This window comes from Desmodus rotundus, chromosome 9 (genome assembly GCF_022682495.2).
Source record: "Desmodus rotundus isolate HL8 chromosome 9, HLdesRot8A.1, whole genome shotgun sequence".
Lineage (NCBI taxonomy): Eukaryota > Metazoa > Chordata > Mammalia > Chiroptera > Phyllostomidae > Desmodus > Desmodus rotundus.
In genome coordinates, this window is record NC_071395.1 from 29,405,860 (window position 1) to 29,433,245 (window position 27,386).

At 45.0% G+C, this 27,386-nt stretch overlaps 1 protein-coding gene across 1 annotated transcript in view; it reads right to left on the bottom strand.

The window, feature by feature from the left end:
• Positions 1-18,379: 18,379 nt before the first annotated feature.
• The window catches only part of SH3RF1 (SH3 domain containing ring finger 1), a 150,327-nt gene continuing 141,320 nt past the window's right edge, over positions 18,380-27,386 (bottom strand). Inside the window, exon 12 of the mRNA XM_053930653.2 lies at positions 18,380-21,234. Within this exon, the coding sequence (XP_053786628.1) occupies positions 21,066-21,234 (169 nt within the window). The 3' untranslated portion in view covers positions 18,380-21,065. The remainder of the gene's footprint in view (positions 21,235-27,386) is intronic.

The window sequence follows — 27,386 nt, forward strand, 5'->3', positions numbered from 1 at the left end:
ACAGGACTGGGAAAAGCTAGACTGAAGTCATTTTGACTTTTATTCACATATATTTTTTAAAGATTTTATTTATTTATTTTTAGAGAGAAGGAGAGCCAGAGGGAAGGAAACATCAATGTGTGGTTGCCCTTCATGGGCCCCCCTTCTGGGGACCTGGCCTGCAACCCAGGCAAGTGTCCTGACTGGAAATCGAACTGGTGACCTTTTGCTTCGCAGCCTGGTGCTCAATCCACTGAGCCACACCAGCTAGGGCTTATTCACATATTTTGATCTTCATTTATTTAAAGTGGAAGCATATGGGTTATCAACAATTAAAATAACATTTTAAAACTTTAAATCGAAGTTCTTTTTCTTCCCAAAGTCATTGGCTCTCTACCTTTTGGCACAACGCCATCCATTACTTATGGAGAAAGTGGAAATAGCCAGAAGAAAGCTGCCCATGGAGGTGCTGGATGAATTTATAATTCACAGCATCTGAATTTGAAAAGACTTTTTAAAAGAGTAGTCATGAGAGAGAGGGAGAGGGAGGAGAAGTGTGAGTCTGTTATTTTGAATCCCAACAGGGCTTAGCTTTAAGATGACAGTAAAAGCTTGGAGGACCGGGGCATAGAATTTATAGGTGTTAACCTCTAAAGGATATAGGTCATGGTACAAGGTCATTTCTCCATCGCAAAAGAAGAAATACAAATATTTCCTGAATCAGGACAGAGGAGTAGGGGGTGGAGCCTAGACAGAGGGGGAGAAGAGAAGAAGGGTTACATAGGAGTGCATACTGGGGGAAGGGGATGTGCCCTGTCACTTGAGCTGAAATCCCGCTGGCTGGGGGTGGAAAGTAAGGGAGTGAGGGCAGGAGGGATGCCGGCCTAGTTTCCCTCTAAAACTTTGCTACCTGCCCTGCAAAAACATGGGGAGGGAAGATGAGTAGAAAAGTCAGCAGCATAGTCCTGGACTGATAGAAAGCTTCATTGCCTTGCATATCCCCCACCTCCTTTCTGTATGGGGAAAGTAGGAAAAGAGCCACAGCTCCTGGGGAGTGGGAGGAAAGCAGCCAAGAATGAGGAGTTGTTGAGAGCTAGCTGGCCACTGTGGAGGGAGGGGCCTGGTCAGCAGGCAGCAGCCCCCACATGCTACCTGAGAGGTGGCTAGGTGGGTCAGCAGTGAAGGAAACAGGGACCGAGGCCGACCCCTGTGACCAAGGTGACAAGACATCTCCAAGGAGGCCAATTAGGGCCATAGAATGGAAAGCATGGGACTCAGAGGCAGGAGTCCCCCAGCACTCACCCAGGAGAAGACGAGAGGAAACAGCCCTGATGGAGTTAAAATCCTGAACTGATGGTGGAATTACCCAAAAGAGGCTTTTAAGCCAGAAGGGAGTCAATTAGCCTAAAGTGCCAAGACTGAGTTTTCCACTACCTCACAAGCACACTGAGTGCAGTTAGAGAGAAAGAAAGTTCCATTTTTGCACATCTGAGATGTCACTATAAATTTGCAATCCACCCTACACATCAGAAAGCCTGCCCTCCCTCTCTGTGCCCCCAAACACCTCCGACCACAAAGGCAGCCTTGTATGCTGAGAATGCGCCTACATTTGGGGTGTAATTAGCAGGACCCGGACCAGACAAACAGGCATATTCTGAACCTCCAGAAATCTGCTACTAACAAAGCACTACTCTGAACTTCCAGAATTCTAGTTTGGGGAGGTGTTCAGGAGAGAGAAACTATTGATTGGTTTTGTTTCTAATGTAGTTGACATGAACACTGAACACTGGTATGAAAGCTGATAACCCCAGTGCCATCCAAATCATCACCTGCTGTGCCGTCCGGACCTAAGATGATGGGATGCACAACACAGCGTCTAATGCTTTTCCTTGTTCTTCCCGCTTTAATCTGATGTCTTGGGAACAGGAAGTTATAAGGCACACATTTGCTGCTACTGTCCTTTTTAAATGACATCCGCAGTGATTAGGGGGACCTCACAGACACCAGCCCTGTCTAGCTGGGCGCAGTGTGACCAGTGTGCTTCCCTTTGTCAGGCCTCTGACTTGTTTTTCTCTGGGAGACTGGGTGAGAGGTTCTGACGGTGGCTCTCCAAGGGCCCTGGAGCCTAATGTCCCTGGTGGCTTTCTCTGGAGTAATTTCATTTCTTCCCTTCCCCTCTGTACGAGGAGGCTGCTGCTGCCAGGGCTGTGTGACTGTAATGATTCATGAGTAACTGAGATAAAAGCATTACAAATCATGTAAGTAAAACGAGGACGTTCTGGAAGTCCCATTATACACCGAGTGTAGCCCAAGTATTCAATGGAGACTAAATTAGAGATTGCTGGTTGTCTGCTCTGGGTCAGGGAGTAGCTTGTTGGCTTGCCTGTGGCCAGGAAACGTGGAGCTCCCGGGACTGCAGCTTCAGCTCTGTTCTGAGTCTGTGCTGAAGAGAGGAGCTGAAATGCTTGGCAATTTACTTTCCGTTATGGTGGCCTGCACTCACAGCCCAAATCAAACAGGCCCTGGTAGATCCTTGTCATTGGTCATCCACGAGCCCCGCCCCGTGGCCCTTCTCCTCTGCCTTTGAAGCTGCCTGTGCACATAAGCAGTCTTGGTAGCTTTGGGTCATCCACAAAACATCTTTATGCATTTTTTTGTTAAACAAGTTTTTTAAATGCTCACACGTATATTAGAGCTAGTTATCTTACCTTTGTAATGCCTTGTATTTTCATAAAAACCTAGAATCTTAAAAAGTTCTCAGCAAAAATAAACAAGTGGGATTACATCAACCTAAAAAGCTTCTGCACAGCAAAGGAAACTGTCAACAAAATGAAAAGGCAATCTACTGAATGAAAGAAAATATTTGCAGATCATATATCTGATAAGGAGTTGTATTCAAAAGACACAAAAACTCATGCAACTCAATAGCAAAACCCAAATAATCCATTAAAAATGGGCAGATCTGAATAGACATTTTCCCAAAGAAGACATACAGGTGGCCAACAGGTACAGGAAAAGATGCTCAATATCATTGAATATCAGTGAAATACAAATTAAAACCACAGTGAGCTATTGCCTCCAATCTGTTCCAATGGTTCTTATCAAAAAGATAGAAAATAACAACTGTTGGCAAGGATGTGGAGAAAAGAGAATTCTTGTGCACTGTTGGAATATGAACAGTACAGCCACTATGAAAAACAGTATACAGGTTCCTTAAAATATTAAAAGTGAACTACCATATGATCCATCAATTTCCACCTCTGGGTACTTATCAAAAGAAAATGAAAACACTAACTCAAAAAGATACACATACCCCCATGTTCACGGCAGGAAACAGCCCAAGTGTCCACTGACAGAGGGATGGAAAGGGAGTCGTGGCATAAACATGTGTACACACACACACACACACACACACCCCAGAATACAATCCAGCCGCAAGAAGGAGAGCCTGCCTTTGTGACACATGACGGATGCTCAGGGCATTATGCTAAGCAAAATAAGCCAGGCAGAGACAGGCAAATGTCCATGGTCTCACTCACATGTGAAACCTAACACGAAACAAAGAAATGGAGCTCACAGATACAGAGAACAGACTGCTTGTTGCCAGACGTGGCAGGGATGGAGCGGAGGAAGGTGGCGGCAAAATGGGCGAAGGGAATCAAAAGATACAAACTTCTAATTATAAAATGAATACATCATGGGGATGTAACGTACAACATGATGACTATATAATACTGTTATGTATACTGAAAAGTTGATAAGGGATTACATATTAAAAGTTCTCACGAGAAAAATATTTTGTAACTATGTATGGTAACCAATGTTGACTTACTGTGGTAATCATTTCAAAATATAAACAAATACTGAATCATTTTGTTGCATGCCTAAAATGTCATGGCAATTATATCTGAATAAAAAAATTTAATAAAGCCCTGGCTGCTGTGGCTCAGTGCACTGAGTGCTGGCCTGAGAATCAAAGGGCTGCCAGTTCGATTCCCAGTCTAGGGCACATGCCTGGCTTGCAGGCCAAGTCCCCAGTAGGGGTTGTGTGAGATGCAACCACACGTTGATGTTTCTCTTCCTCTCTTTCTCCCTCCTCTCCTCTCTCTAAAAATAATAAATAAAATCTTAAAATTTTTTTTAATTAATAAAAATATTAAAACAAAAAGTTTAAAGTTCATGTAATCTAAGCATAGCTCTAGGCCTCTCAACAGCACCTCTAAATGCTGGCCACCCATCTCTTCTCTTCACGACAGATCACTCACTACCTCTCAGCACAGGCTCTTCCCTATAATATGCACTATTGGCTTGGGTTCACCTCTTGACACCCAGTCGGATAAGTCTGAGCACTCTTCCATGGGTAATTCATTGCATAATTGGTGACCACCAAAGACATACCTTGGAGATATTGTAGGTTCAGTTGCAGACCACCACAATAAAGCAAGACTCTTAATAAAGCAAGTTGTAATCTTTTTGCTGGAGGGTCTTGCCTTCAATTTGTAAAAAGCGCATTTTTGAAGTGCAATCAAATAAGGTATGCCTCTATTTCATCCCTCTCTTCAAGGCCTTCCCTCACAAGGCCGACCTCCTTCAGTGTCTGCCGCCTTGCTTCCCGCACCAGGGATCTGAGACTGCCCACGGTCCTGGTGCTCCCCTCTCAATATCCTCTGACTTGCCAGGTCCCTCATAAACTCTGGTGCTCATGGCTTGGCACAGGGCTCGGCTCTGGTCTAGTTAGTGCAAAGCGAGGCAGGCTTTGTGCTAAATACTATGCATCCATTTACACAGCCTAGGGTCTAATTAGCTTTCTTGGCAACTACATTCAACTATGGCTGTTTCTTAGCAGTAACTACATAGATAAGTAGTTGAATTTTTAAGCCCCCCAAACAGAGCCTGCCATTTACTACTGACAGGCGGGTCTTGGAATATGGGCTGATTGGTTCAGACTTTAGAGATCTTTTGCGGTTCTGATTTTGCGCTCGAATGTATTAGCATTCCACTCTAGCTCTGGGTCACCTGCAAATAAAATAAGCACATTTTCTGTCTTTAGCCAAGCCTTTGATTAAAAAATAAAATAATGTGCAAATAAAATAAGCACATTTTCTGTCTTTAGCCAAGCCTTTGATTAAAAAAAAAAAGTCTCATATAGCACAAAAGTGTAAAGTCCTGTGGTATGTCAATAAAAACCTTCTTTTAAATTAAAAAGATTAATTAATTAGTAATCTTTACTATGATCCTTTAACCATTTATAAACCTACTCAATTACCCTGTTCCCTCAACCCCTGTGAGAACATTAGCTTTCCTTTTCTTTCTTTTTTTCTTTTAATCCTCACCCAAGGATATTTTTTTAATTGATTTTAGAGAGAGAGAGAAAGGGAGGGAGGGACAGAAAGAGACACATCGATGTGAGAAACATCAATCAGTTGCCTCCCATACTCGCCAGACTGGGGATCAAACCCACAGCATCTGGGTGTACAGGACGATGCTCCAACATACTGATTCACCAGGCCAGGGCACATTAGCCATTCGTCACGGCAGCCACCACCTGAACTTCTTTCCTATCTGGGGCAATTATCTACCTTTTGAATCTTTTAGAAGGCAGAGACCACCTCTCAGTGTGAAAGGTAAAAAATGTCACCTACTGGCTTTCCAGCTTCCTTTGCAGCCAGGGTACAGTTAGGTGATCTAGGCTTCAGCAATTGGAGGCATCAGCAAAACACTAACCTAGGAGCTAGAGATGCAGAGAAGTTGGGACTTCAAGGATTCCCTACTAGGACAGGGAGGGGACAGCTTTATGCCCCTTTCGGGACATCAGGATCTGTAGTGTCAGCAACACAAGTGGTGTCCATGCCAGTGTTGAAAAGCTGTCATGTCCTCACAAGACAAGTTTGCAATTTGGGGATGTGTTTCTGACTGGCGATGTCTAAGCCTGGCTGTCTAGCCCTATAGCCTTGAATAAAATCCCTTTTTGCTTAAACTATCTAGAACTTCTGTTGCTTGTGACCTAAAAACAGTGAGTAATACCCTTCTTCCCCTACCTGATCCCCTCAGTACTGGAGTGAACATGTCAGAATCCTTTCTGGAATGTAAACATATTATATCACAAGTTTGTCAGCCCAATAATCCTGTCAAGAAAGGAGGTGAGAACAGTCTGATGCAATTTATTTTCGATGACCTCGTACTAGCTCTTCTTAATCACTGCTTCCCTTTCTAGGAGCTCAGAAACCACCTTCTAGTATTCTCTTTAAGACTCTTAGCAAGGATCAATACCAAGCTCACTAATCTGTAGTTTACAGAATCTGCCTTCTTTCTGTCCTTTGAAAATTAAAATGAAAACGTCCCCATTTCTCATGGCTCTGTCCTTTTTCATGATTCCTCAGACATTATCCAAACGATTTCTCAATCACTTCTGCAAATTCTCCCAGCATCCTGGGATGCAATTTTCCTGGCTAGGAAAATAGTCTCCTACAAGCCTCTCATATATCTGATTTGAATTTTTTAATTTGAAGAACGTTCTTCTTTGAGAATGCAGAAGGAAAGCAAGAGTTGAGGAATTCCATGTTCTCTGTTAGCTTTAAAGACAAAGTACATCATTAGTTTACATTACAGGATGCCCTCAAAACCTGTCCACATCCCTGAAGATCAAGGTCCATCTGTCGGCAAGGTCAGACATCTGAACAAAACCCTGTGCCCTCAAGTCTAAACACACCACTCTTTTTCATAGTGCATACCTTATTAATACTGGTGGGAAACAAACAAACAACTGTAACCTATCCCAGGCATACCTTCTGGCCATTCGAACTTGTATACTTAAGATTCTACCACAGAAAAACATGAAAGACTTGTAATAGGTCGTTTATGCCATCCAGGCCTTATTTAATTCATTAAACATCACCTTTTAGTCTCACTCAATCTAGCTTGCATATTTTTGGCCAACAAAAGCATTGCAAGATTATTCCAAATTGTTTCTTAGAATCATAGATCTTAAAATTATTATATTAGGTTCACTTAATTTGTGCACAAATAGCCACCACTCAGTTATAATGAAATATTCAGTAGAAATGGGGTTGGAGGTGAGAAAAGGAGAATATCTAAGACAGGAAGAGGAGAATAAGGCAGGTGAGAAAACAGGAGAGGTGGTTTCCAAGGAGAATGATTGTATCCAGAATAATAGGATTAAATACTCCATATTCCTCTGAATTTTTATATCCTCCATCATTCCTGCAAAATGTGTTTAAGCTGCAAACTAGCAATTTGAATTCAAAATCACCAGACTTCTAAAGAACAAAGAGGGAAGGAAAGGGAGTGGAGAGTGCCAGACTTCTAAAGAACACAGGGAGAAGGAAAAAAGGAGTGGAGAGAATATCGGCAGGGGCGGGGGAGGGGGAGGGAGAGGAAGGAAGAGAAGGTGGAAGAGAGCAGGGAGGAGCCAGGCGCACACCGCACACTTCCCATTTCCTGACCTCCCACTGGCACCCTGTATTTTTCATGATTCCTCGGAGATTACGCCAAATCACCCTATGGTAGTAGACATTTTTCTCTTATAGTTCTAAAACACGTGCACAGTCCATTCTTACTCAAGTGCTTTAACAAAATGTTTCATTTTTCTATGTACTCCAACCAGTTTTTCTGAGATGGCTGCTTCCTAGAAGGCACACTTTCTTTAGGCGCACTAAAGTGTGTGGAAAAGGAATTCTGCTTCCTTTTCCATTCCACCCAGCAAAACCTGCATGTAAGGGCTTTCTGAGAATTAAGTCATCAAACTGTGCATAGTGTCCTAGGAGCGGTGACGCAGGGATGTGGGCAGTTAGGCTTTTGTAAGGAATTCCAGACAAGACACTATGAAGTGACCAGGGCTTCTTGGCAGAAAGGAGATGTGTCCCCTGTAGCAGAAGTAGGTTCCACAAAGCACTGCAGAAGAATTCTCAGGGCCTCACGTCCAGAATGCCCCTTCTCTTCTCAATTCTCATTGAAATGACCTTGAGAACACAATGTGGTTCTACATCTATCCGACTCATAGCAGGCGAGGGATAGTGTCACCACATGCCACAAACTTGGAGGAATTTCTTTAACACAGATTGGGGTCAAGACCAGAGGAAAAGGAGGATCAACCAGGCCGAGAGCCTCTGGGGAAGGTCCTGTCTGACAGAAGGAAAGCCACTCCCGTGGGAACCTGCCAACCTTTCTGGTTTGGTTGAGGGTAGGGTGAGGCCAGAGATGAGGCCACCGGGCAGTTGGAACAGGGCCAACTTGCCCCACTGAGGCCTCTTAAAAGTTACCAGATGCTGGATCCCATGCCAGCGACATCTGGCTGTAGTGCTTGGGGCTTATGTTTAGTGCAGATGGGGTGCTGAGCAAGTCAGGTTCCTCTCTGCCCTGGTTCTTCCATGGACAGCTGTGCAGGTAGAACAAGGTCACCACCCTGGGCAGCTTTAAATGACTGTGAGACATGTGTGTGGTGGGATGCCTTTTTAAGGTGGTGCCCTGCCAGAAATGAAGCGTTGAGATTATTTCTCCAATTTGCTGAGAAGTGAAAGAAAAGACCCTTCATTGGGAGAGTAGGCACAGGTCAAAGTCCACGTCACCTGGACAAAGGGATGGAAACTCACCAGGCACTTTGTGCTTTGGGGGTTTCAAAGGAAATCTGCCCCAGCCCTCAAAAAGAGATCCCTGAAGAGCAGGAGGGGAGGGGTGGTCTTTGCCCACAGAGGGGCGAGCTGGACATCACTCCCACCCAGGGCTCCTGGCGGTACCGCTGCAGGCACCACTCAAGACAATGACAGAGCTCTCTGAAATCATACAGAGCTGTGGCCCGTCTCCTGGGCAGGGTTATGCCCCTGGGGCGAATGTGCTTATGCAGAAAGAGTTGGCTACTAAGGGCTGCAACACTCTGGGCTTGGGCCCAGTAGGGAGTGAGGTCCCCACAACCAAGCCTGGCTCTAGGGAGACACTGCTTCCAGGGCTCCTCCAAAAGGCTTTGCTCTAGCCGAGATGGCGCAGCAGGGACCGAGACACAAAACTCAGAGACAGATCCAATCCCTGCTCCATCTCCTTCCACAGAGAAGACCCACTTCCAACCACTCCCAACTGCTTAACTGCGAGTGCTCACCATCAGCCTCTGCCACCCTACACTCAGAGCTGACAAAGAATGGAAGGGGTTTGACTTGAAGTCCCTGGGCCGGTGTGGCTGGGAGCCCCCTTTACTGAAACGAGGGCAACGTGGGATGTCTTTAACAGAAGGTCTCTGGCCAGTAGGACCAGAAGAGATGGAGCACAAACTCTAAGATCAATTTCTGCAGGAGATACCGCCTCTCTCGTGAATACCCTTAGCCACTAGGTGAGGTCAAGGCTTTGTCCAGCTCTGGGCTCTGGACGTAACTTGTCAACATGAGGCCCTGTTCAGTCAGCAGGTCCTCTCCACCCTAGTCATGTACTGATACGGGACCAAGCCCATCTGGACTCAGCTGCACACCCAAACTACCAGGAATCTCACAGCAGATGTGAAGAAAGGAGTCGCAGCATTTCAGAAAGACTGACCTCTAGATTTCCTGCCATTATGTGAAAGCAGAGGGGCTCTTGACCACTTGCTCTCTGGGGATGGAATGGGTCATGTTATTCCTCCAGGAAATCTTTAGGCCCAGGAGATATGGCCCTTGGTACCCACAACCCTCCACCTACTCACATCCTTATGTGTAAGATGTCACAGAAAACTACAATAAGTCTAAACATTTCCCATCTCCCACAGGTTTGCACCGGAATCCACACCACTTTAAAACACACACACACACACATTTCAATTCACATCACCAGATACACATAGACTCCCCTCTTTAAGGATAAGCGAAATCACAACAAAAATCACCACACATAGAAAAACACTGAACAGCGCAGAGACCAACCTGAGACACCGCAGTAACTGGCCCCTTTCGAAGAATACTGCGAGACACAATAGAAACACTCAGAGACTGTTTAACTCGCAGCCTTAACGAGTCATTAGAAAAGACAATATCCAGGTGGGCCTCCAATAGAGGTCCTGGACCCAATTCCAGTGTGTGTGTTGGGGGTAGGTATTGGGGGGCAGGTGCTTCCCACACAACACCAAGCAATTTTCAGACACCAGTAGGTGTCCAAGAATTCAATTTAATTCTGACACTGTCTACCCAGAGTGTCAGATTCCACAGGTAAAGGGTGCGGTCCTACAAGACTGCCCCTCCTCCCTGCCTCAGACACCAGCGCAAGCCCAGGTGGTTACAGGTGCTTCTGAACAACGGGCTATAAATTGGCAGTTCCAACAACCTCCTCCTTGGGTTCGATTAATTTGCAAGAGTGCTCACAGGACTCAGAGAGAAACATTTTACTTACTTGGTTATGAAATGATGTAACTCAGGGGCAGCCAGATGGAAGACCCTCATAGAACAAGATGTGGGGAAAGGTGGAGCTTCCCTGCCTTCTCCAGGTACGCTACCTCCTCCCCCCAAACCTCCCTGTGCCCGCCAACCCAGAAACTCTACAAACCCTGTCCTCTGGGTTTTAACGGAGGCCTCATTATGTAGGCATGACTGATTAAATCATTGGACACTGGTGACTGGGTCAACCTCCAGCTCCTCTCGCCTCCCAGAGTTCAGGGGGTGGGGCAAAGTTCCAATCCCAGAATCATGGGGTTGGCTCCACCGGCAACCAGCCCCCATCCTTAAAAGCCTCCCAAAGTCACCTTGTTAACAAAACATGAAGCACCTTTGATGCTCTCGTAAAAATGACCAAGGTTTTAGGAGCTCTGAGAGGAATGTGGACAAAGACCAAATCTATATTTCTTTTTATAAATCACAATACCGCAGCCTCCCTTGGCAGCGTTCTGCACAGACACCTGGTGGTCCCGCGCCAGCCGAATTGGGGGAGCAGAGCTGAGCCCCAGCGGGCTCCAGTTTGTAGCCAGACTGTGCGGTACAGTCCAGGCCTCCACCCCGCCTAGTATGGCATGCATGGGTAACCTATGACCCCTGACACCCCTGCCCAGCTCACTGTTTGTGTGGTGCCTATCGACCCAGACAGAAGGCATAAGGAGAGTAGGTACAAACACAGGCCGCTGCGGAGACTCCTGAGTCACTTCGGAGGACGCCTCCCCGCCCGTGCCAAGCCCCCATTAGCAAAGGGAACATGCTTGGCAATGTGAGACCCAGGAGTCCAAGGTTTGATGCGCGCTCTTTGAGGACCAGCAAAGTGTTTTATGGCCCCCAGGAAGTTTTCTTTCTGCAAGGAAGAAACACAAACAATTCTGGGTCCTTCTCATTTTGTCCTGTCAGGAAGGAAACATTTTCTACAGTCACCCTATGTTCTTGGTCTTGAAAAATCACCAGCAGAGTTAACAGACACCACGAGCACTGCAGAGTCAACAATGCGTGCTTCTTCGCTCTCCGTGCCACACGCCCAGAGCGCACGATGTAACATGAGAAGCAGAGAGAATGATTAGGGATGGGGAAAATCGCATAAAGGGAGCGACTGGCCAAGAAGTGAATCCAAACGGCAAATGGAAACGCTTGTTTAAGTGTCCGCAGCAGCGAGCACTTGCCGAAATTGCTCCTCACACCAGGCAGGGGGGCCCCTGCACACGCTTGTATGAATGGCCCAGAAGGATATGTTACTGTCCTTACAAATGATGTGTTCTTATTTCGCACAAGAAAAATCAGTGCAAGGAAAACATTGTCACATTTACATAGCAGATACCATGCTGTGTTCAATGAGGTTTTTATATGGTTTTAAAAGACATCACTTTATGCCAGCCCCCATTTGATCTGCCAGCAGGACTTACATGTCATTGTACAGTTACATTACAGCAAGAACATAGACATTTAATTTCAACTTTGATTGGTCGACGACATCTTTACATTCTTCTCTAGTAAAGGAATAGCTTTCTCTTTCCTTCCATCTTTTTTTTTCTTTTTTTCTTTCCTTCTTTTTCTCTCTTTTTTCACACAGGAGGGAAGAGGGTCAGGATGGCTGCCAAGAACTTCTTGGTTTGCTTCAAAGCATTCTGAGCAGAATCTCTCAGAATGTCAAGTGTAACATCCCGCTCGGGACTGTTCGCGATGTGAGAAGAGGTTGGCAAATAAAAACTTCTTTCTCAGTTCCTCTGTCTACTGTGATAGACCCGGTTGACCTCTCTGCCTGGAACAGTGACCCTATCTTTCAGGATGTGTGACCTAGCTGGACCCTCTCCCCCCACCCCAGTTATCAGAAGGAAATGCTGCGTGTGCCGTTCCCCTCCGTGCACTCACCTGCTCAGGAGCCTTTCCCAGCAGCAGCCTTGGGTACCAGGCTTTCCATCTCTACACTCCTCTTCCCCTTGAAGGAGTTCAAGATCACCCGATTGAGACTTTTCTCACTGTTGCCCTACTTGAACTTCAGTTCCATATTTTCGGCTGCCTACAGGCACTTAAACTCCTGCCATGATTTCAAAGTGAACATTTGAAAAGAAACCGCATCACTATCCCCTGGAAATGCTCTTCCCATCCCACTTCTGCATTGCGTTCAAAGGCTCCACCAATGCCACAGTCATCTTGATATAGACCGCAGGTGTTATTTTTGTTCCTCACCTCCATTCCTGTATTTATTCAGCCATCAACACCCATGGACTTCCCTCTCCCCAAATGTCTGTCCTAGCTTTACTTTCATCACTCACTCTGCACCACCCCCCATAGTATAGGTGCCCATCTCTTCTTCATACTCCCCCTCACCCCCCAATCACAGCCCCTTTCTCTAACTCTAATCTTGCAGTATATTGCTGGGCTAATCTTTTCTCCGTACACTTCTGTACTAGGAAACCTCGAGCAGCACCAGGTAAATACTTCTGCTTGGCTTTTGTGACTTGCTAATAGATGGACCTAAACTACCAAAACACAAAACAAAACAAAAACCATCCACATTTTCAGGATGAGTCCTGGGTTTTCCATCTCCTCACCAATGTGCCTGCTGACTGCTGCACAGCCATTGTGCTTGATGTCCTGTCCCCAGAATGTCCTTCGCTTCCTGACACCTACTCAACATCTCTCCCTTCTTCATTGCCCGGGTCCTGTCACTGTTTTATCTAAAACTCACCCCCACCTTTCCCTCTCCTCTGAGCTCGTACTGCATTTGTAATCTCTGACTTAAAGTGGTTACAATGACGCACTATCCGCTAATCCAGGGGTTATCCCAAACCCAGCTGCGGACCAGTGCCACTGGGGGCCTGTTAGGAAGCGAACTGGGCCATACAGCAGGAGGTGAGCAGCAGGCCAGCGAGTCAACCTGTCCCTGGTGCCAAAACGTTGGGTAACGCCCCTCTAATCTTTCTTACAATCTTCAGTTTGTATTTTCTCCCCAACCAGACTGTAATGCCCTTGAGGACAGGGACCACATCCTTTCTTTCTCCCTAATGATCCCCTCCTCTCCATAGCCGACTTGTTTTCCATGGTCCCCCATTTCCCGTTTTTGTTTTTACCATTTTTATCGTGCACGTTCTTGTAACGTATTTCCACATACTGGCAGGATTAAAATAAAGCATTTTTTCTGTATCTTCCATAATACCTATCATTGTGCTAGCTAGGGATACAGGGGCTTGTGAGGGCCCACACCATAGTTTTGACAGATATAAGGCGTATGTGGATTCATTTCAGACAATTAAAAAGAAACCCAGCTCCTTAAGAGTCTGAATCTAGGCAGAATCATGTAAGTCAGTGCCCCTCCGACTCAGGCAGGCTGTCACTTTTTACATCCCAGTGCCCTGAGCACGACTGGGTACAACTAAAGCTAAAGAGAGAAAAGGTAACAACCAAAGTCTCTTTGGCTCTTCAGGTGCAGACTTGGGGGGGGGCGGTGGATAGAGCGTTTCTAGCTGAGGACACTTGTCCATGGACTACCCACCAGACACCACACCACGCTCCACTGCCTGGCACACGCCCTGGAAAGGGTGGGGCAGGTGGAAGGGGAGTGTGGCGGCTGAGAAGGAGAGGTGGGAGATAAGAAATAATACAAAACAGCTTTTCTTAAGAAAAAAAAATGCATTCTCCAGCATTAAGGAACAGTGCAGAACCCAAGGCTAAGATTCTGACTTTAAAAGTTTTGAGCTCCTCGGTGAACTTAGATGCGGAAGAGATTATTACAGCTTTGCTTTCGTGAGGCTTTTCTTTTGCCATTTCTTCTTTCTTCTTGAAGACGTCACTCACTCCAGTTTTATTATAGGGGCTGACTGATAATCTGCCAATCCCACATGTCTGTCTTGGCGGGTAAATAAATCACAGGAGAGAACATTTCAGTTTAAAGGGTAGAAATTCAAGCCCAGCTTTGATTTCTGCAACCGTCACCACATCATAGGAACCCACAATTGCTACTCCAGGACAATCCGTGTGGGCTATAAATGGAGGCTGCCCTATTGCCGTGGTGGCCAGAGCAAGAGCGGGATCGGACAGCTGACCCTATTCCTCATATCTGCAAGAGCCCAGCTCTTCCTTTCCGGCCCTCACTCCTCGCCTTGGAGGGAATGGAGGAACCAGTCCTCACTCCTCACCTTCGCCTCGTGTCCTAGCAGGCGGCAATAGCGTGTGGTCTTGGCTGCTTCAGCGTGGTGGGGCCTACCATAGTACAAGAGCCACTTTTAAGCGCTAGGTCTCTTAAATTATTCTCTATGTCCATCTTATCTTACTGCGCACAGAGGATCCCCACAACCAAGGTGGTCCCACTTGGCGAGGAGTGGTTTAAAGCCGCCAGCTGTTTCACACGAAGACTCACAAGAATTGGAGGCGCCAGCTTCTAACACAGAAAATAGATTTTCACCCACAGAACCCCCGCTCACCCCCCATCAGGATTCTCAATCAATCAGTTCTTAACAGAATTCTTACTAGACCTTTGTTAAAGAGGAAAAACAAAAGGGGATTACAAATTGAGACCAGGGGCGATGATGGAATTAGCTTGTATTAAAGGGCGAGCGGGCAGCCAGGCATCAGTCTTTACTTTGGTTCTGCCTTTAGGGAGTTTACTGAATGTGCTTTTGTGATATAATTTATAAGGAAATTGGTTTTACTCAAAGGGATGTGTTTGCTTTATGTCTTGTAGCACCCTTGAGTGCTCAAAAAAAGGGAAAAGGTTAATTCCATTAAGCTTTCAATTTTCACTGGCCAAAGAAAGGAGCTAAGATGTGATGGGAAAGATAAGGTGCTGGCCTTCGTCTGAACTGACCTTGCTCAGGGGTTGGAAAACAAGAAGCTTGGCCTTTGTTCCAGAGGTGTCATTTCATCTTTAATTAGAGGGCTAGAATTACTTTTCCCCCCTATAAGCCCCAACTCAATGTAAATCATCCAATCATCATCTTAACAGCTTCGGGAGTCACGCGTTTACTCTGGTGATCCTTAGTGGATTCAAGATCACGGTGAATGTTAAAATCAAGACACACTTAGAAGAGACAAGACCTGACCTTTGACAGATGACAGGATCTCTGCAAGCATAGAAGGCACTGGTCCACTCAGCCACACGAAAAGTCTTCAACAGAATCCTCTGATTTTCTCTTGTATCTCATCTATAACTTCCTCCATTTTGGGGGGAGGGGAGCAGAGGAAGGAAGAAACTATTCAAGATTAAAGAGATAATCTCCAGGGCTCAAAATTAAGATGTTTTCACAACCCTTGGGAGGGTTTCTAACACCATCAAGTTCTCCGTTCTTCAACTTGTTAGTAAGTTGGTGCCTGCAGAGCAGAGGCAGGATACAGGAAAGAGCCGTACGGCACGTTTTCGCATACCCACTAACAGATTTTTAATTCTCTAAAACATGAAACTGATACAGTAGCCATTTACACACGTACAGATAATACAGTGTTACTGAAAGGAACCCGTGGGGAGGGGGGCCCAGATACTGTTACCGAAACAAGTCCTGCACCGCCCCTACCCCAGGTCTTTCTGTACTATGGTTCTTCTTGCCTGCCGTCAGGTGTTACGAACTGTGGCTCTCAATGCCAGAGTGTGGTAAAAAAAGGAAAGGAACTATTTATTCAACAGCTATACAGGTTTAGAGTAACGGCAGAATGTCACCGTTAAAATCCCAAAGTCCCTTTAAAACACCCACAAACACACACACACACACAGTCCTGACTCCCCTTGCCAAACTAGGCCAGTCAGGGGTACCGTATATATATCTCAGGAAAAGAAACATAAGTCCATAGCTCAGCTAGGCTCCTGTTCTTAATCCAAAACTGCATCCTCACGGCGAGCCGGGGGTCCTGCATCCTTTCAAACCGCTAAGAGAGAGTTCTACATCGCTGCTATATCTTGCTTTCCTGCTTCCTAAGCTGCGTGGTTAGGGAGCCACCTCCCTGCTCCCAAAACCACATGGTTAAGACCACATGTGGCTGCTGCCATGCCTGGGTTTAAATACCCGCTGGAACCACCTCGAACCTCCCTGTAACCCCATTTCTGACCCCTCCCACAATCGGCTACACCTGCCAGCACTCCCACAATTCCTGCCTTTCTGGGTGCCATAGTTAGTCCCGGCAGGCATGGCCCTGTGGGGTGGAGCGAACCAGCTCCAAGCCCCTGCACAGTGTGGTGAGAGGAGCTGCCTCCCAGTCACATCGCATCAAGGGTCAAAGTCACACCCAGATCCCTACCTAGCCTACTGTTGGTATGCAAAATAACTCTCAACGCTCAGCATCTCCCATCCCTGTGCCAGACTTGTGGGGGGACATCCTATATTCTCAGGTACGCCAAGTTCTGGACCCCATTACAAATCACCCCTTTGGGAAACCCTGGGGCACCCTGGCTTACACCCTGCTACAATAGTTACATTTTAATTAAAATTAAATCAAATTAGAGATCTTGTTCCTCAGTCACAGTAGCCAACTTTCGAGGGTTCAGTGGCCCCAGGTGGCTAGGGGCCTCCACGACAGAGTGGATGGGTATAAAACATTTCCGTCACCTTCCGGGGCAGACACGCTATGGGCCAGCACCGTCTAGCAAACGTGCACTGACCGAGTTTACTTCCCTGTGCTCACACTTACATACAGGCAGAGTGCCCCAGCTTTTAAACAGCAATTCAAAGGCAATTTTGTGTCAACCACTAGCCTGTCTGAGCCATCAATTAGGTCTCATGATTTAATGGTCGCCTGGGTTGTGGCTGATTGATCCCTACTAGTGGGTCTTTCAAAGACTCCCCTTTCAAAAATAATCAAATTAAAAAAAATAACAGAATTTCTTGAAAGGGAAACTGGAGACTCTGCAAGAAGAGCTAGAAAAAGACGCCAGCCACAGTGCCAGCAAGGACTCTGCCTTTTCCATCTCACTTGCCCACACAACAGGTCTACTGAGAGGGTGTGGCATTAAGGCTAACCGGGGTCTGACCCAGGATGACGTTATTGGGTGGTGGCCCAGAGAGTAGCGCCAACAGCAGGCCCCTCAGCCTGGTTCCTGGGAATATGGGTCATCGCAGTACAGTAAGAATCTGCGTTGAGTAAGGTCAAGGTGATGTTTTAGAAACGGAAATAGCCCAGTCAGAACGTTAGTAATAAAAAACACTAAGAAATGTTCATTTGTAAACCAGAGAGCTGGTATTTTTAAAACGGTCATGGTTCATATTGGCTGGTTACGACTCCCCAGAGTTCTGCCCTGTCTCTGGTGATTTCCTGCCAGGAAGAAGAAAAGCCCCCCAGCACATCCCATTCCAACCTGGAGCTCACAGGAGTGAGTGAAGGGTGAGCCTTGGCTAAGCTTGAACTGGCTAATCTCTTCTGTAAATATCCGCTGAATTACTCTGGCACGTTGGTAAATTCTTTTCCTGAGAAAGGAGTAATTTCAATAAGATACTACCTTGGTAAGGACATAGATCAATTGATTCAAAACATACTTCTAAAACTTTCACATACACACAATGAGCTACACAACTTGGGCTATTGAAAACATTTTCCAAACTTGAATCCCAAGGATTAGAACTCTGGATTGAAATTTTCACCTGAACTTCTGGAGGCAGGAAAAAATGTCTTTTCATTACAAATAGAAAACTAAAATGCATAGCAGTTGGAAACATTACCTCAATTTGTTCCTTCTAAATCCAATTCCACTCAGTAAAAGGCATTATATGCACATACTCCAAGGGAGTGAGATGAAACATATGAAACCAGAGATGAAAATAACACCACTTATTAACACAGCATTTTTCAAAAACGGTGACATTGTCTCCTTTGCTCCTCATCTTCACCCAGGGAGGCAGGCAGAGGAGCAACGAGAGGAAACTAAGTGATAACTGACTTGTTCAAGTGATTACAGAGCTTCTTGACAAAGGTATGATACAACCTAGAATTCATGATCTTTTCTTCTGATAAGTAATTTGATAGCAACTAAAAGTTAAAGTAGGAAAATATATATTTTTAAATGACACACATGGTCCTTTGAAACGTTGACTTGCTGGCATTCCATGGAAGATTCACATCAGACATCATGTCCCCAGGCCGGGCCACCCCACAGCTGCCTATCAGTCTGGCACTCCTTCTACGGTGAAGACGAAACTTAACCCTAGTCACCAGACGACCTTATTTAGTCACCGTAAAGAGGGAGAGGGGAGCAGAAGGGTTATACCTGGTGAAACTCCACAAACTCTTCTAAGAAGACTTGAAACTTCTTGGGGAACTAACCAAATGAGGTTAGTTGGAGGGATAAAATGTAGTACAACCACCAAAATGATTATTGCGGGCATTTTCTGTTTGATGTATATGCAAAGAATATTTATGAAGTGGATATTAAGTCAAATGTGTCCCAGGTTACAAAAAGGAAAAATAAAAGATAACAATTTTAAAGACCCACACAAGGAGAATATTAAGGATGAACATCAAATTTTAATCTTGAACCTTTTCTCCAGTCTTCAAATCATTAACATGATAAATTGCGATTTTATCATTACCCTATCAATGTGGAACAAGCCCTTGTTACAAAATCTCCATCTACTGTCTCCAAAAAAAAAAAAAAAACAATAGAAAACCCATACATTTTATTATCTAAGTGATCTATTAACAGATGAAATTTTAACCAACTTCATAGCAGGAAACTATTAACAGAGGTACTCCAATCACATAGCTTAAAATATGGAGAAAAGACAGGTAAAAAATTATCTTAACCTGTAGTAGTCTTTTTACTTTTTAAAATTTTTATAAAATACACTAATTTCCCAAAATAAAGAATATTATGACACATTGGTGTCAACTTACACAGATGAAAGCTGATGTCAGCTTTTTTTTTCTAACTAAAGTTCATTTCACCAAACCTTTATATATTACATGAATATCCAAGTAAAGTATTTTTTAAAAATTCAACACACAGGAACATAATGTACAGTGTCTTATAAAAAATGGTTAATTTAGGAATGATTTCATTTCAACCACATATCTTTTTAAGACCATGAAACCTCTTGCTATTGCAAGGAGACTTTTCAGTTCGTATTTTTATTTACCAGCTGTAATTCTTAGAAGTAAGAAATGAAAAGGTTTTTGTGTTTGTCTGTTCATGAGAAAACTGTGGCAATGATTTCATTCACTACCAGGCTGTCTTCCCTCCTTTTGTTTTTAGGACGCCCCAGACCCATGACTGCGTGGCCCGGGAACAAAATGGGCAGAAGAGGCCAACGACTTCAAAGAACGGATATAAAAAGACAGGCTCAGCTGGATGCGGCCACAATTGTAAGGTGCGGGCACTCTCCCACAAGCCACGCCTCCCAGAGCTGCAAGAGAACAGTTACAGGAGCAGCCCCCTGACTCACACTTGACATCTGTGAGCTCGGGGGACAGATAAAGGACTCTTTCACTAATGACGTCGTGTCATGGCTGATGGACACCTTAGCCAGGGAGGGAGGGAGTGCACTCAGAGAAACTGGTCAGTAGTGGCTTTGGGGAAGAAAAATAGAGTACTGTTTATTTTACAGCTCCCGTGTTGGTCAACTCCGAGGGCAAACTCACCTCAACAGGAAGTCGCAATGAAACACACAGACCATGCACAGCCTAGGTCACCATGGGAACCCAGAAACACATGCAAAACGGTGGGAGAAGATTCACGATGGATGAATGTAAACTTTTCACAGTGTTTCTTACAGCCTTTGACTTCAGCACAACAGCATCACTTACCACCACTATCTCACAGACGCTTTATTGTGTCCCGGGCATGCAGATCACTTAAGAGAAAATGGGCAAATTATATTCCATAGCCATTCTGAGACCAGAGTACTTCTAATTTTCCAATTCCCAACCAATGGACTGAGCTGCTTCTCTTATAAAACTAAATAGATTTCTGAATACATTTTTAATCAAGGGTTGTGCTTTATTCTTCCTTATCCTTTCACTGACTTCATTCCAGGAAAATGAAAAACCCACAACATTAAATTGAGGACTGGGTCTTAGGGGTGATTCCTGACCAAACCAGAAAGACAGGTAATCGTTAACTTCTCTTTTCTCAAGTTTCTGCTTCCCGACCCCAAGCCGTTATTGATATTGATTCAGTGGCATGTTTCGGTTTCCTGAAGAGGAAAACCAAATCAGAGAACTGGCATTTCTGTCTTTAAAAAAAAGCCCAAAACAAACAAACAAACAAAACCCCAACAAGACAAAAAACCCAACACCGGTGTGGGGGGAGGAGGGGTTCAGTCTCCAAAGACTCTTGTTCTCAACAGGAGATAATCCAGCTTCTCCTTAGCTATCATTTCATAAATTAATAATTCCTTAAAATCATAATCCAAAGAATTTATCTATTCCAGGAAAAATTCAAGTTTAAAAAAGCAAATAAATTAGTTAAGCCTTGTAAACAATTGTCCATTTTAGCTATATCTCTTTAAAAAAAAAAGGTTTCTCTGTATAGTAAGTCAGACAGTACAAGGCACACCTTACACACCAGAATCCAGAGTGACAAAACCCACACGCGGGCCTTCTTCACGCTGCCTGCTGCTCTAAATGTGCTGGGGGCACTGGGGTCACACGCCGATCCTCTGCTCTCCCCTGACCATCTGGAGTCCACAGATGTGCTCTTTCCGTTACATTTACATTGTGCTCTTTTGTCGAGTGATAGGATTTTAAGCCTCCTCAATGTTAGCCTCCTCAGATGTTTTCCACAAAGCTTCCTGGGAACAGGCCGGTTTTCCCATTACGTTGTAACGTGCCTTTGAACCAGCCATCCTCCCGTTTTTTATGAACAAACACAATATCTCCTTCCTTGAGTTCAAGTTCGGCCTCACTCTGAGGAGGATAGGAAACCACCACCCTATGCCTAAAAAAAAAAAAGAGAGATACTTTAGTTAAGGCCATTCAGAGCAGTGGTAAGAAATGGTGTATACACACAGCACAGGAAGTAGCACGAGTCTGTTTGTAATGTTTGTAAAACAACTTGAATACAACTATTCTCTGTTAAGTAGAGACTGGTATTAGCAGGTTGAATATGCTTAAATAGCCCAGTATGGACAACCCAGACTGGTTTTTTGAATGCCATTCTTGACCTCTTCGAATATTCATAACACAGAAGGAAAGTTTTATTCCATTTCCCTGGAGGAAATGTCCCTGCCTTTTCCTTTCTCCAAGAAGAAAGGAGTGGATTTGCCCGAATGGGGAGGTTGGGGAGAGCAGCCCAGCCAGTGGGTTCAGCCCCAGCTGAGTGCCTGCCCCAGGCCCAGTGGGCTCTGCTCTGCCTCTCCACCAAGCTAGGAGCACAGAGTGCGCCAGGGCTCAGGCCTTCCACACGGGGTGGGGGGAGCGGGCGTGGGTCTGAAAGCCGGCCTCTCTGTGTCCCTCACACTGGGGCTTGACACAGACGGGACAGCACATCTGAGGGAGTCCATCTGCTTTACAAACTCAAATCCTCCCCGGGGCAGGTCGTCCTAAGGTCTAGACGGAGGGGGGAAGATTGTGGCCACAAACTCAATCCAAATGCACCGGTAAGGAAGCTGACATTCTTATCTCCATCAGTGTAACAACGTCTCTTTCTCTGTCGGTTCTCAACACAGACATCAGAGGGTAACGGTGTAATTTAATTATCACTTGGAAACCCCAGAAGCCTTATTGGTTTAATGTTCTCTATCCAGTTTCCATCCTGAGGGAGATGCTCTATATCCTTTTATCTCTTTATTTTTCCAGCACTAAGGCCCTCCTTTACTCTTCTCTTGCTTTTCCCACCCTCCGAGATGGTCCTCGTGAGCCGTACCCCTGGTATTCATACTCTTGTCTGGCCTTCTCCAACAATGCATCGTGATAAACCATGTGATCGGTAATATGTTGTGAAAACGACAGGGTGTGATTTATGAGGGTAGGTGATGAAAGGCAGGTGGCTTCTAGTTTACTTTCTCTTGGATGTGTGCTCTGGGGAAAAATCAGCTGCCACGCTGTGAGAAAATTCAACGTTCCCATGGAGACAACCCGAGGGCGGGTAACCGAGGTCTCCTGTCGAAAACCACAGCTAACTAGCCAATAGGGCTGTGAGAGAGCCGCCTTGGAAGGGAGCTCGCCAGCCCAGCCAAGCCTTCAGAGGACTGCAGCTAAGGCTGACATCCGGTCTGCAATCTCAAGGAACATCCTACGCCAGAAGCACCCAGAGAAGCCGCTCCCAATTTCCCAACCCCCAGAAACTGTGAGATAATAAATGTGTACTGTTTTAAGCCACTAAATTTTGGGGGTAATTTGTTACACAGCTGATTACAGAATCTTCTCGTGACTGTAAGTAAATAATATTATGATTTAAAACATAATAGTCAGATGAAATTCTATAGAACTGTCCCCAAATTCATAAAATCCATTAGAGCCTAGTCTTTTCAGAAGATTGCTAGCTTCACCAATCTCTAGCCCATAAAAATCAGAATCCATTCTCATTAAGAAGGACCAGAGCAAGAGACCCAGGCTATTACTCTATTAAAAAGGCATCTCTCAAAGGTCTAGTGGTTACCCAAACAATTCCAGAGACACTTTGAACACACAGATTAAATTATCTTCCATGATCTGAAGCAAAAGCACAAAAAGGAGGCTGGCTTGTCATTCTAGGAAAGGTTCAGTTGATTCAAACATGAATATTTATAGACAACAAGGTTTAGGGTTTAATCAAGTGTGGAAAGAGGGCAGAGGCATAGCATTGTGGGAGGAGCCTTGGTCTGGGTCTGACATGGCCTCAAAGGTCATTTGAAGCAGATGAACTTTGGGCCGATTATCTCAGCTCTCTTGGTCTCAGTTTCCTCATCTGTAGAATAGGACTGTAGTGAGTTAAATAGGTATTATCATGTAATTAGTGAGAGTGTAAGTGTGATGCTCACATAGTTCACACCCCATTATGATCATACGGCTGCGGCCAAAGCAGGCCGGGGTCTGGTGCTTCTAGGGGGTAAACAATGCACCAGGCAGTAGCTGGCCACCACTGCGCCAGAAACAGACTCAGAACACAGCCTGAGGGCAAACTGCCTGGTAACGAGATCCGACAAACTTTAGAATGGCGCAGTGATGGTCTTGGAATCCCTCCTCTGACATCTGTAAAAGCAAGACAAATAATTCCATCTTGGACTTATCTGAAGGAAGAGATCCAGACGAGATTTCTCAAGTCTGTTCCAACACACTAAAAATCCGTGTAAAAAGCAATGTAAACAGTTGCCATTTGGGGGAAGTTAAATTTCAGCAAAGCTCTATAATTCTGGGGGAAAAAAGTACACAAGTGACTCAGATCATTCAGAGTAGATGTCTGATGAAATGTGTTCCCACCGGTTCTCTGTGAGCTGCCTTCAAGGGGAAATGAAACAAAAACAGTTCTTGAAAAACTTGAAGTGAATTAGATTAATATTTGCATTTTATGAAATGCACTAAGCCAATTTTGTCAAAAATTTTTTGAACTCGAACTGCTGCTGGGCTATGAACATAATCTTCCTGCTAAGATCCCAGGGGGAGCCCATTTCCATGGCGAAGTTATAAACCTCTGGGGGGTGGAATGAGCAACTGTGTGCATAATGGAAACTGTGACACAGTCTTGATTGTATGAAGACTACCAGGTGCAGCAGTAACAGACTCTACTTAGAAATCTTCCAGCTCCGATTCTGGCCTGGAGCCTTGCGAGGTAGTTTGCATACAGATTTTCAATACGAACCCTGAAAGCCAAACACTGGGCACAACTGGCCAGCTCTCTCAGGCACGGAAAGGGTTTGCCAAGCAGAATGTTTACAGACCAACAAACAGATGTAAAGCACAGCTGTAGCGGCCCTTCCCGCCTGCTGCTACGCCCTCGGCCTCGCTGGGATTGTGCCTGTCTGGATTTGAATAGTACTTTTGGGGAGTTCTGAACCTCAGGAGTCAAAGAACCCTCTCACGACCTCCCTGGGACCTGCTGATCCTCCCTCAAAATCTGCACCCCACCCATTCCTCTTTGCTGTCATTGCCGCCATCATTTGGGGACAAACTCATTACCTTCCGCCTCATTAAATAATCTACCTGTTGTCCTTGCCTCAGATCCTTCCCGGTCCCCATTCCATACTACACTGAGCACACTCATTTTCTTAACTGGCAACTCTATTTGTAATGGCCTGTTGCTCAAAAATCATTATCAGTTTCTCAATGCCTGTGAATGAGGTTAATCCTCAGACTGGTACGTAAGGCACTACATGATCTGACCTCAGTCCCTCTTTATAGCTGTAGTTACTATTATCTCCATGAATGTACCCAACGCTTCTCTAAACCTGAACACGTCTCCCAAATATGACCTTTACTTCCCCCATTTCATACCTGGGCCCTTGCAGTTCCGCCCACCAGGAAGGAGGAACCGACTTCGACTGCCTCTCTGCCCATCCACGCCCAAGCAGCCTCTCAAAGCTGCATTCCAGTCCTCCCTGTGAAATCTTCTCTAGCCCCACGGCTGGAAGTAATTTCACGCTTGACCAGATCCCAAAGGCCTCATGTATATTTTTTATGGCACCTGGCCCAGTCTCCACTGTACTATTGCCATCTGCATCCCTGCCTCGTTTACTCTACTAGACTGTACGCTACTGGAGGGGTGGGATACCGGCAATTCACTAACATGCCTCCTACCCTTCAGCGGAACACATGGGATAATTCTCAAAACGCATGCTGAATGACAAAAAGAAAAGGCCCAATTACACAGTAAAACTATTTTTAAAAATGCACAAAGTTCCTTAAAAAAATAATGCAATTCTGACAAATATTCCAACATGGATGAACTGTGACACATTATATGAAGTGAAACAAGCCACACAGAACAGGAGAGCATCACACAATTTCACGGATACCCAGAACTGTCAGGCTCACGGAGGCAGAGAGGAGAACGGGGGTTGCGGGGGCCGCGGGAGGGGTGGGAAGGGGAGGAGGAGTTAGTGCTGGATGGGGGCAGAGTTTCAGGCTGAGACGCTGAAACGTTCTAGAGTGGACAATGGTGGTGGTTACACAAGTGTGAATATACATAATGCTACTAGATTTGAAATTGAAAAAATGGCACATTTTATATGTATTTTGCCACAATTTTAAAAATAAAGGAATGAATGAGCGAATAAAAATAATGGAAAGATTAGAGAGGAAAAAAAGTAAAAACATCCAAAACTGAGTGGTAACTTGGTTGTTGCAAGGTGCTTCCTGCTCCCTCTGAACAGAGCACCTGGGAGGCAAGTGTGGCGTGTACAGTGTGGCTCACAGACTTGGCCTTCAGTGGGCCTCTGCCTCTTGTGGCTGTTGGACGGACGCTAAAGCAGTTCTTGGTGATAGTTACCAGGGTGGAATTCAAGAAACAGAAGCTTGCTGCAGCAAGAAGCTCCACTGACTTCCCACTGCCAGCCTTCCTGGGTTGGGCTATGGTGTTCTGGCTTCCATCTCAATGGGCGCTTGCAGTCTTTTATTAGTACGCATTTTCTATTTCCTTCATTCTTCTGGTCTCTCTCGCATTCTCTGTAGTTGGTACATTTTTTGTTTCTAATCTCCCGTGGTATAGCCCAAATTGGACCCCTGGTGGCTCTGGGAGGCATTCTTCCTGTCACTCTGGTCTGGGTGGGTAACCATTTACTGCTTTCTGTTAGTTGCTACAACAATCTAATAGCCAATTAAGTAATTTACTGGCAAAACCATACTAGCTGTCTTTGCAGTCTGCTGGAAATCCAAGTAAATTATTTCCATTGCTTCACCCAGTGGGTTCATTGTCACTGACCCATGCTGGTTAAGCCGACTACCTTTCTATAAATTGGAGAGAGATTTTTAATCTCTATCCAATTTGTATGTTTCCAAGTGTTCTAGCTTAATCCCTGACCAGAGATCACAGGCTCTTTTCTAATTTAGGAGGTGAGCCTCTAGGTATATGGCTTCAGTTTAATTCCTGCACCTAGACATATACACAGAGATGAATGGCTACATCTCCTTGAGCCCTTTCTTTACCTGTATAATTTCTAGTAGAAGACAAAACGAGCTGTCGTATATACTTTGCCATCCCTTCTGAAATATATTACTTCTACTTTCTCTTTGCAATTTCCCGATTATTTTTTCCTCAATCCCTCTAAAACAGAGCCTAAAATATCTGCTCTATTATTTTTGCTGCCATCAATTATACACTCGCTGCCTCCAGGGTACAGCGTCATCTCTTACTTGTTTTCTTCAGTCTCTCTGACAAACAGAGAAAAATCCTTTTGTTCCCCAAGAGAATCCTCTCAGCTGACACCAAGACCTGTCAACACACCGCCAGGTTCATCCTTCCTTATTGTGAGACCGTTTTAGGTCTTTCTATCCTGAGCAGGCTTCTTTCCACTGACAGCGCTGGCTGCCCTAGTCACATTCCTTCACTTTAGATTTATGGGACAGGGCCATGGTCTGAGGAGAAATTATGTTTGTTCTCATTATAATCTGCAGATGAATCTTATCTTGTACTGTACCAATACTCTGCACTGAAACACAGTTCTACAAAATTCTATCCGTCGAAATGCTACCAAAAGAACTCCAGGCACTCTGCACTTTGCCGGGGCAGGAATTGTTGATATTTACATTGTGAATCAAGGAATCTAAGAGCCCGCGATGCTTTCTGAATTACACTGATGTGAAAGTTAATTGTTCCTTCATTTGCTTCATTTGTAGCATTACGTGCTTTTTATTGTGTTGAAAGTTTTGAAATATCAAAAGTGATATAGTTGGTAGCTTTCTGTTAATGAAAAAATTTCATTCCCAGTGAAAAATAGGATGTTGTCCCCTACTACTTGTTTCCACACATTTTTCCTACCGTTTTTATAGCCAGGCAGACCTAAGACTCCAAGTTAAATAAATATTATCACCATACGTGCATGAAGGCAAAGGGACTGTGAAAAGGTGGTTAGCCTGGCTATCACATTTAATATTCCATTGAACACGTGGATTATAAAAATATAAACTTGGGCAGAAATCTTCTCCAAAGACTCATTTCTCAATTATAAAAATGGA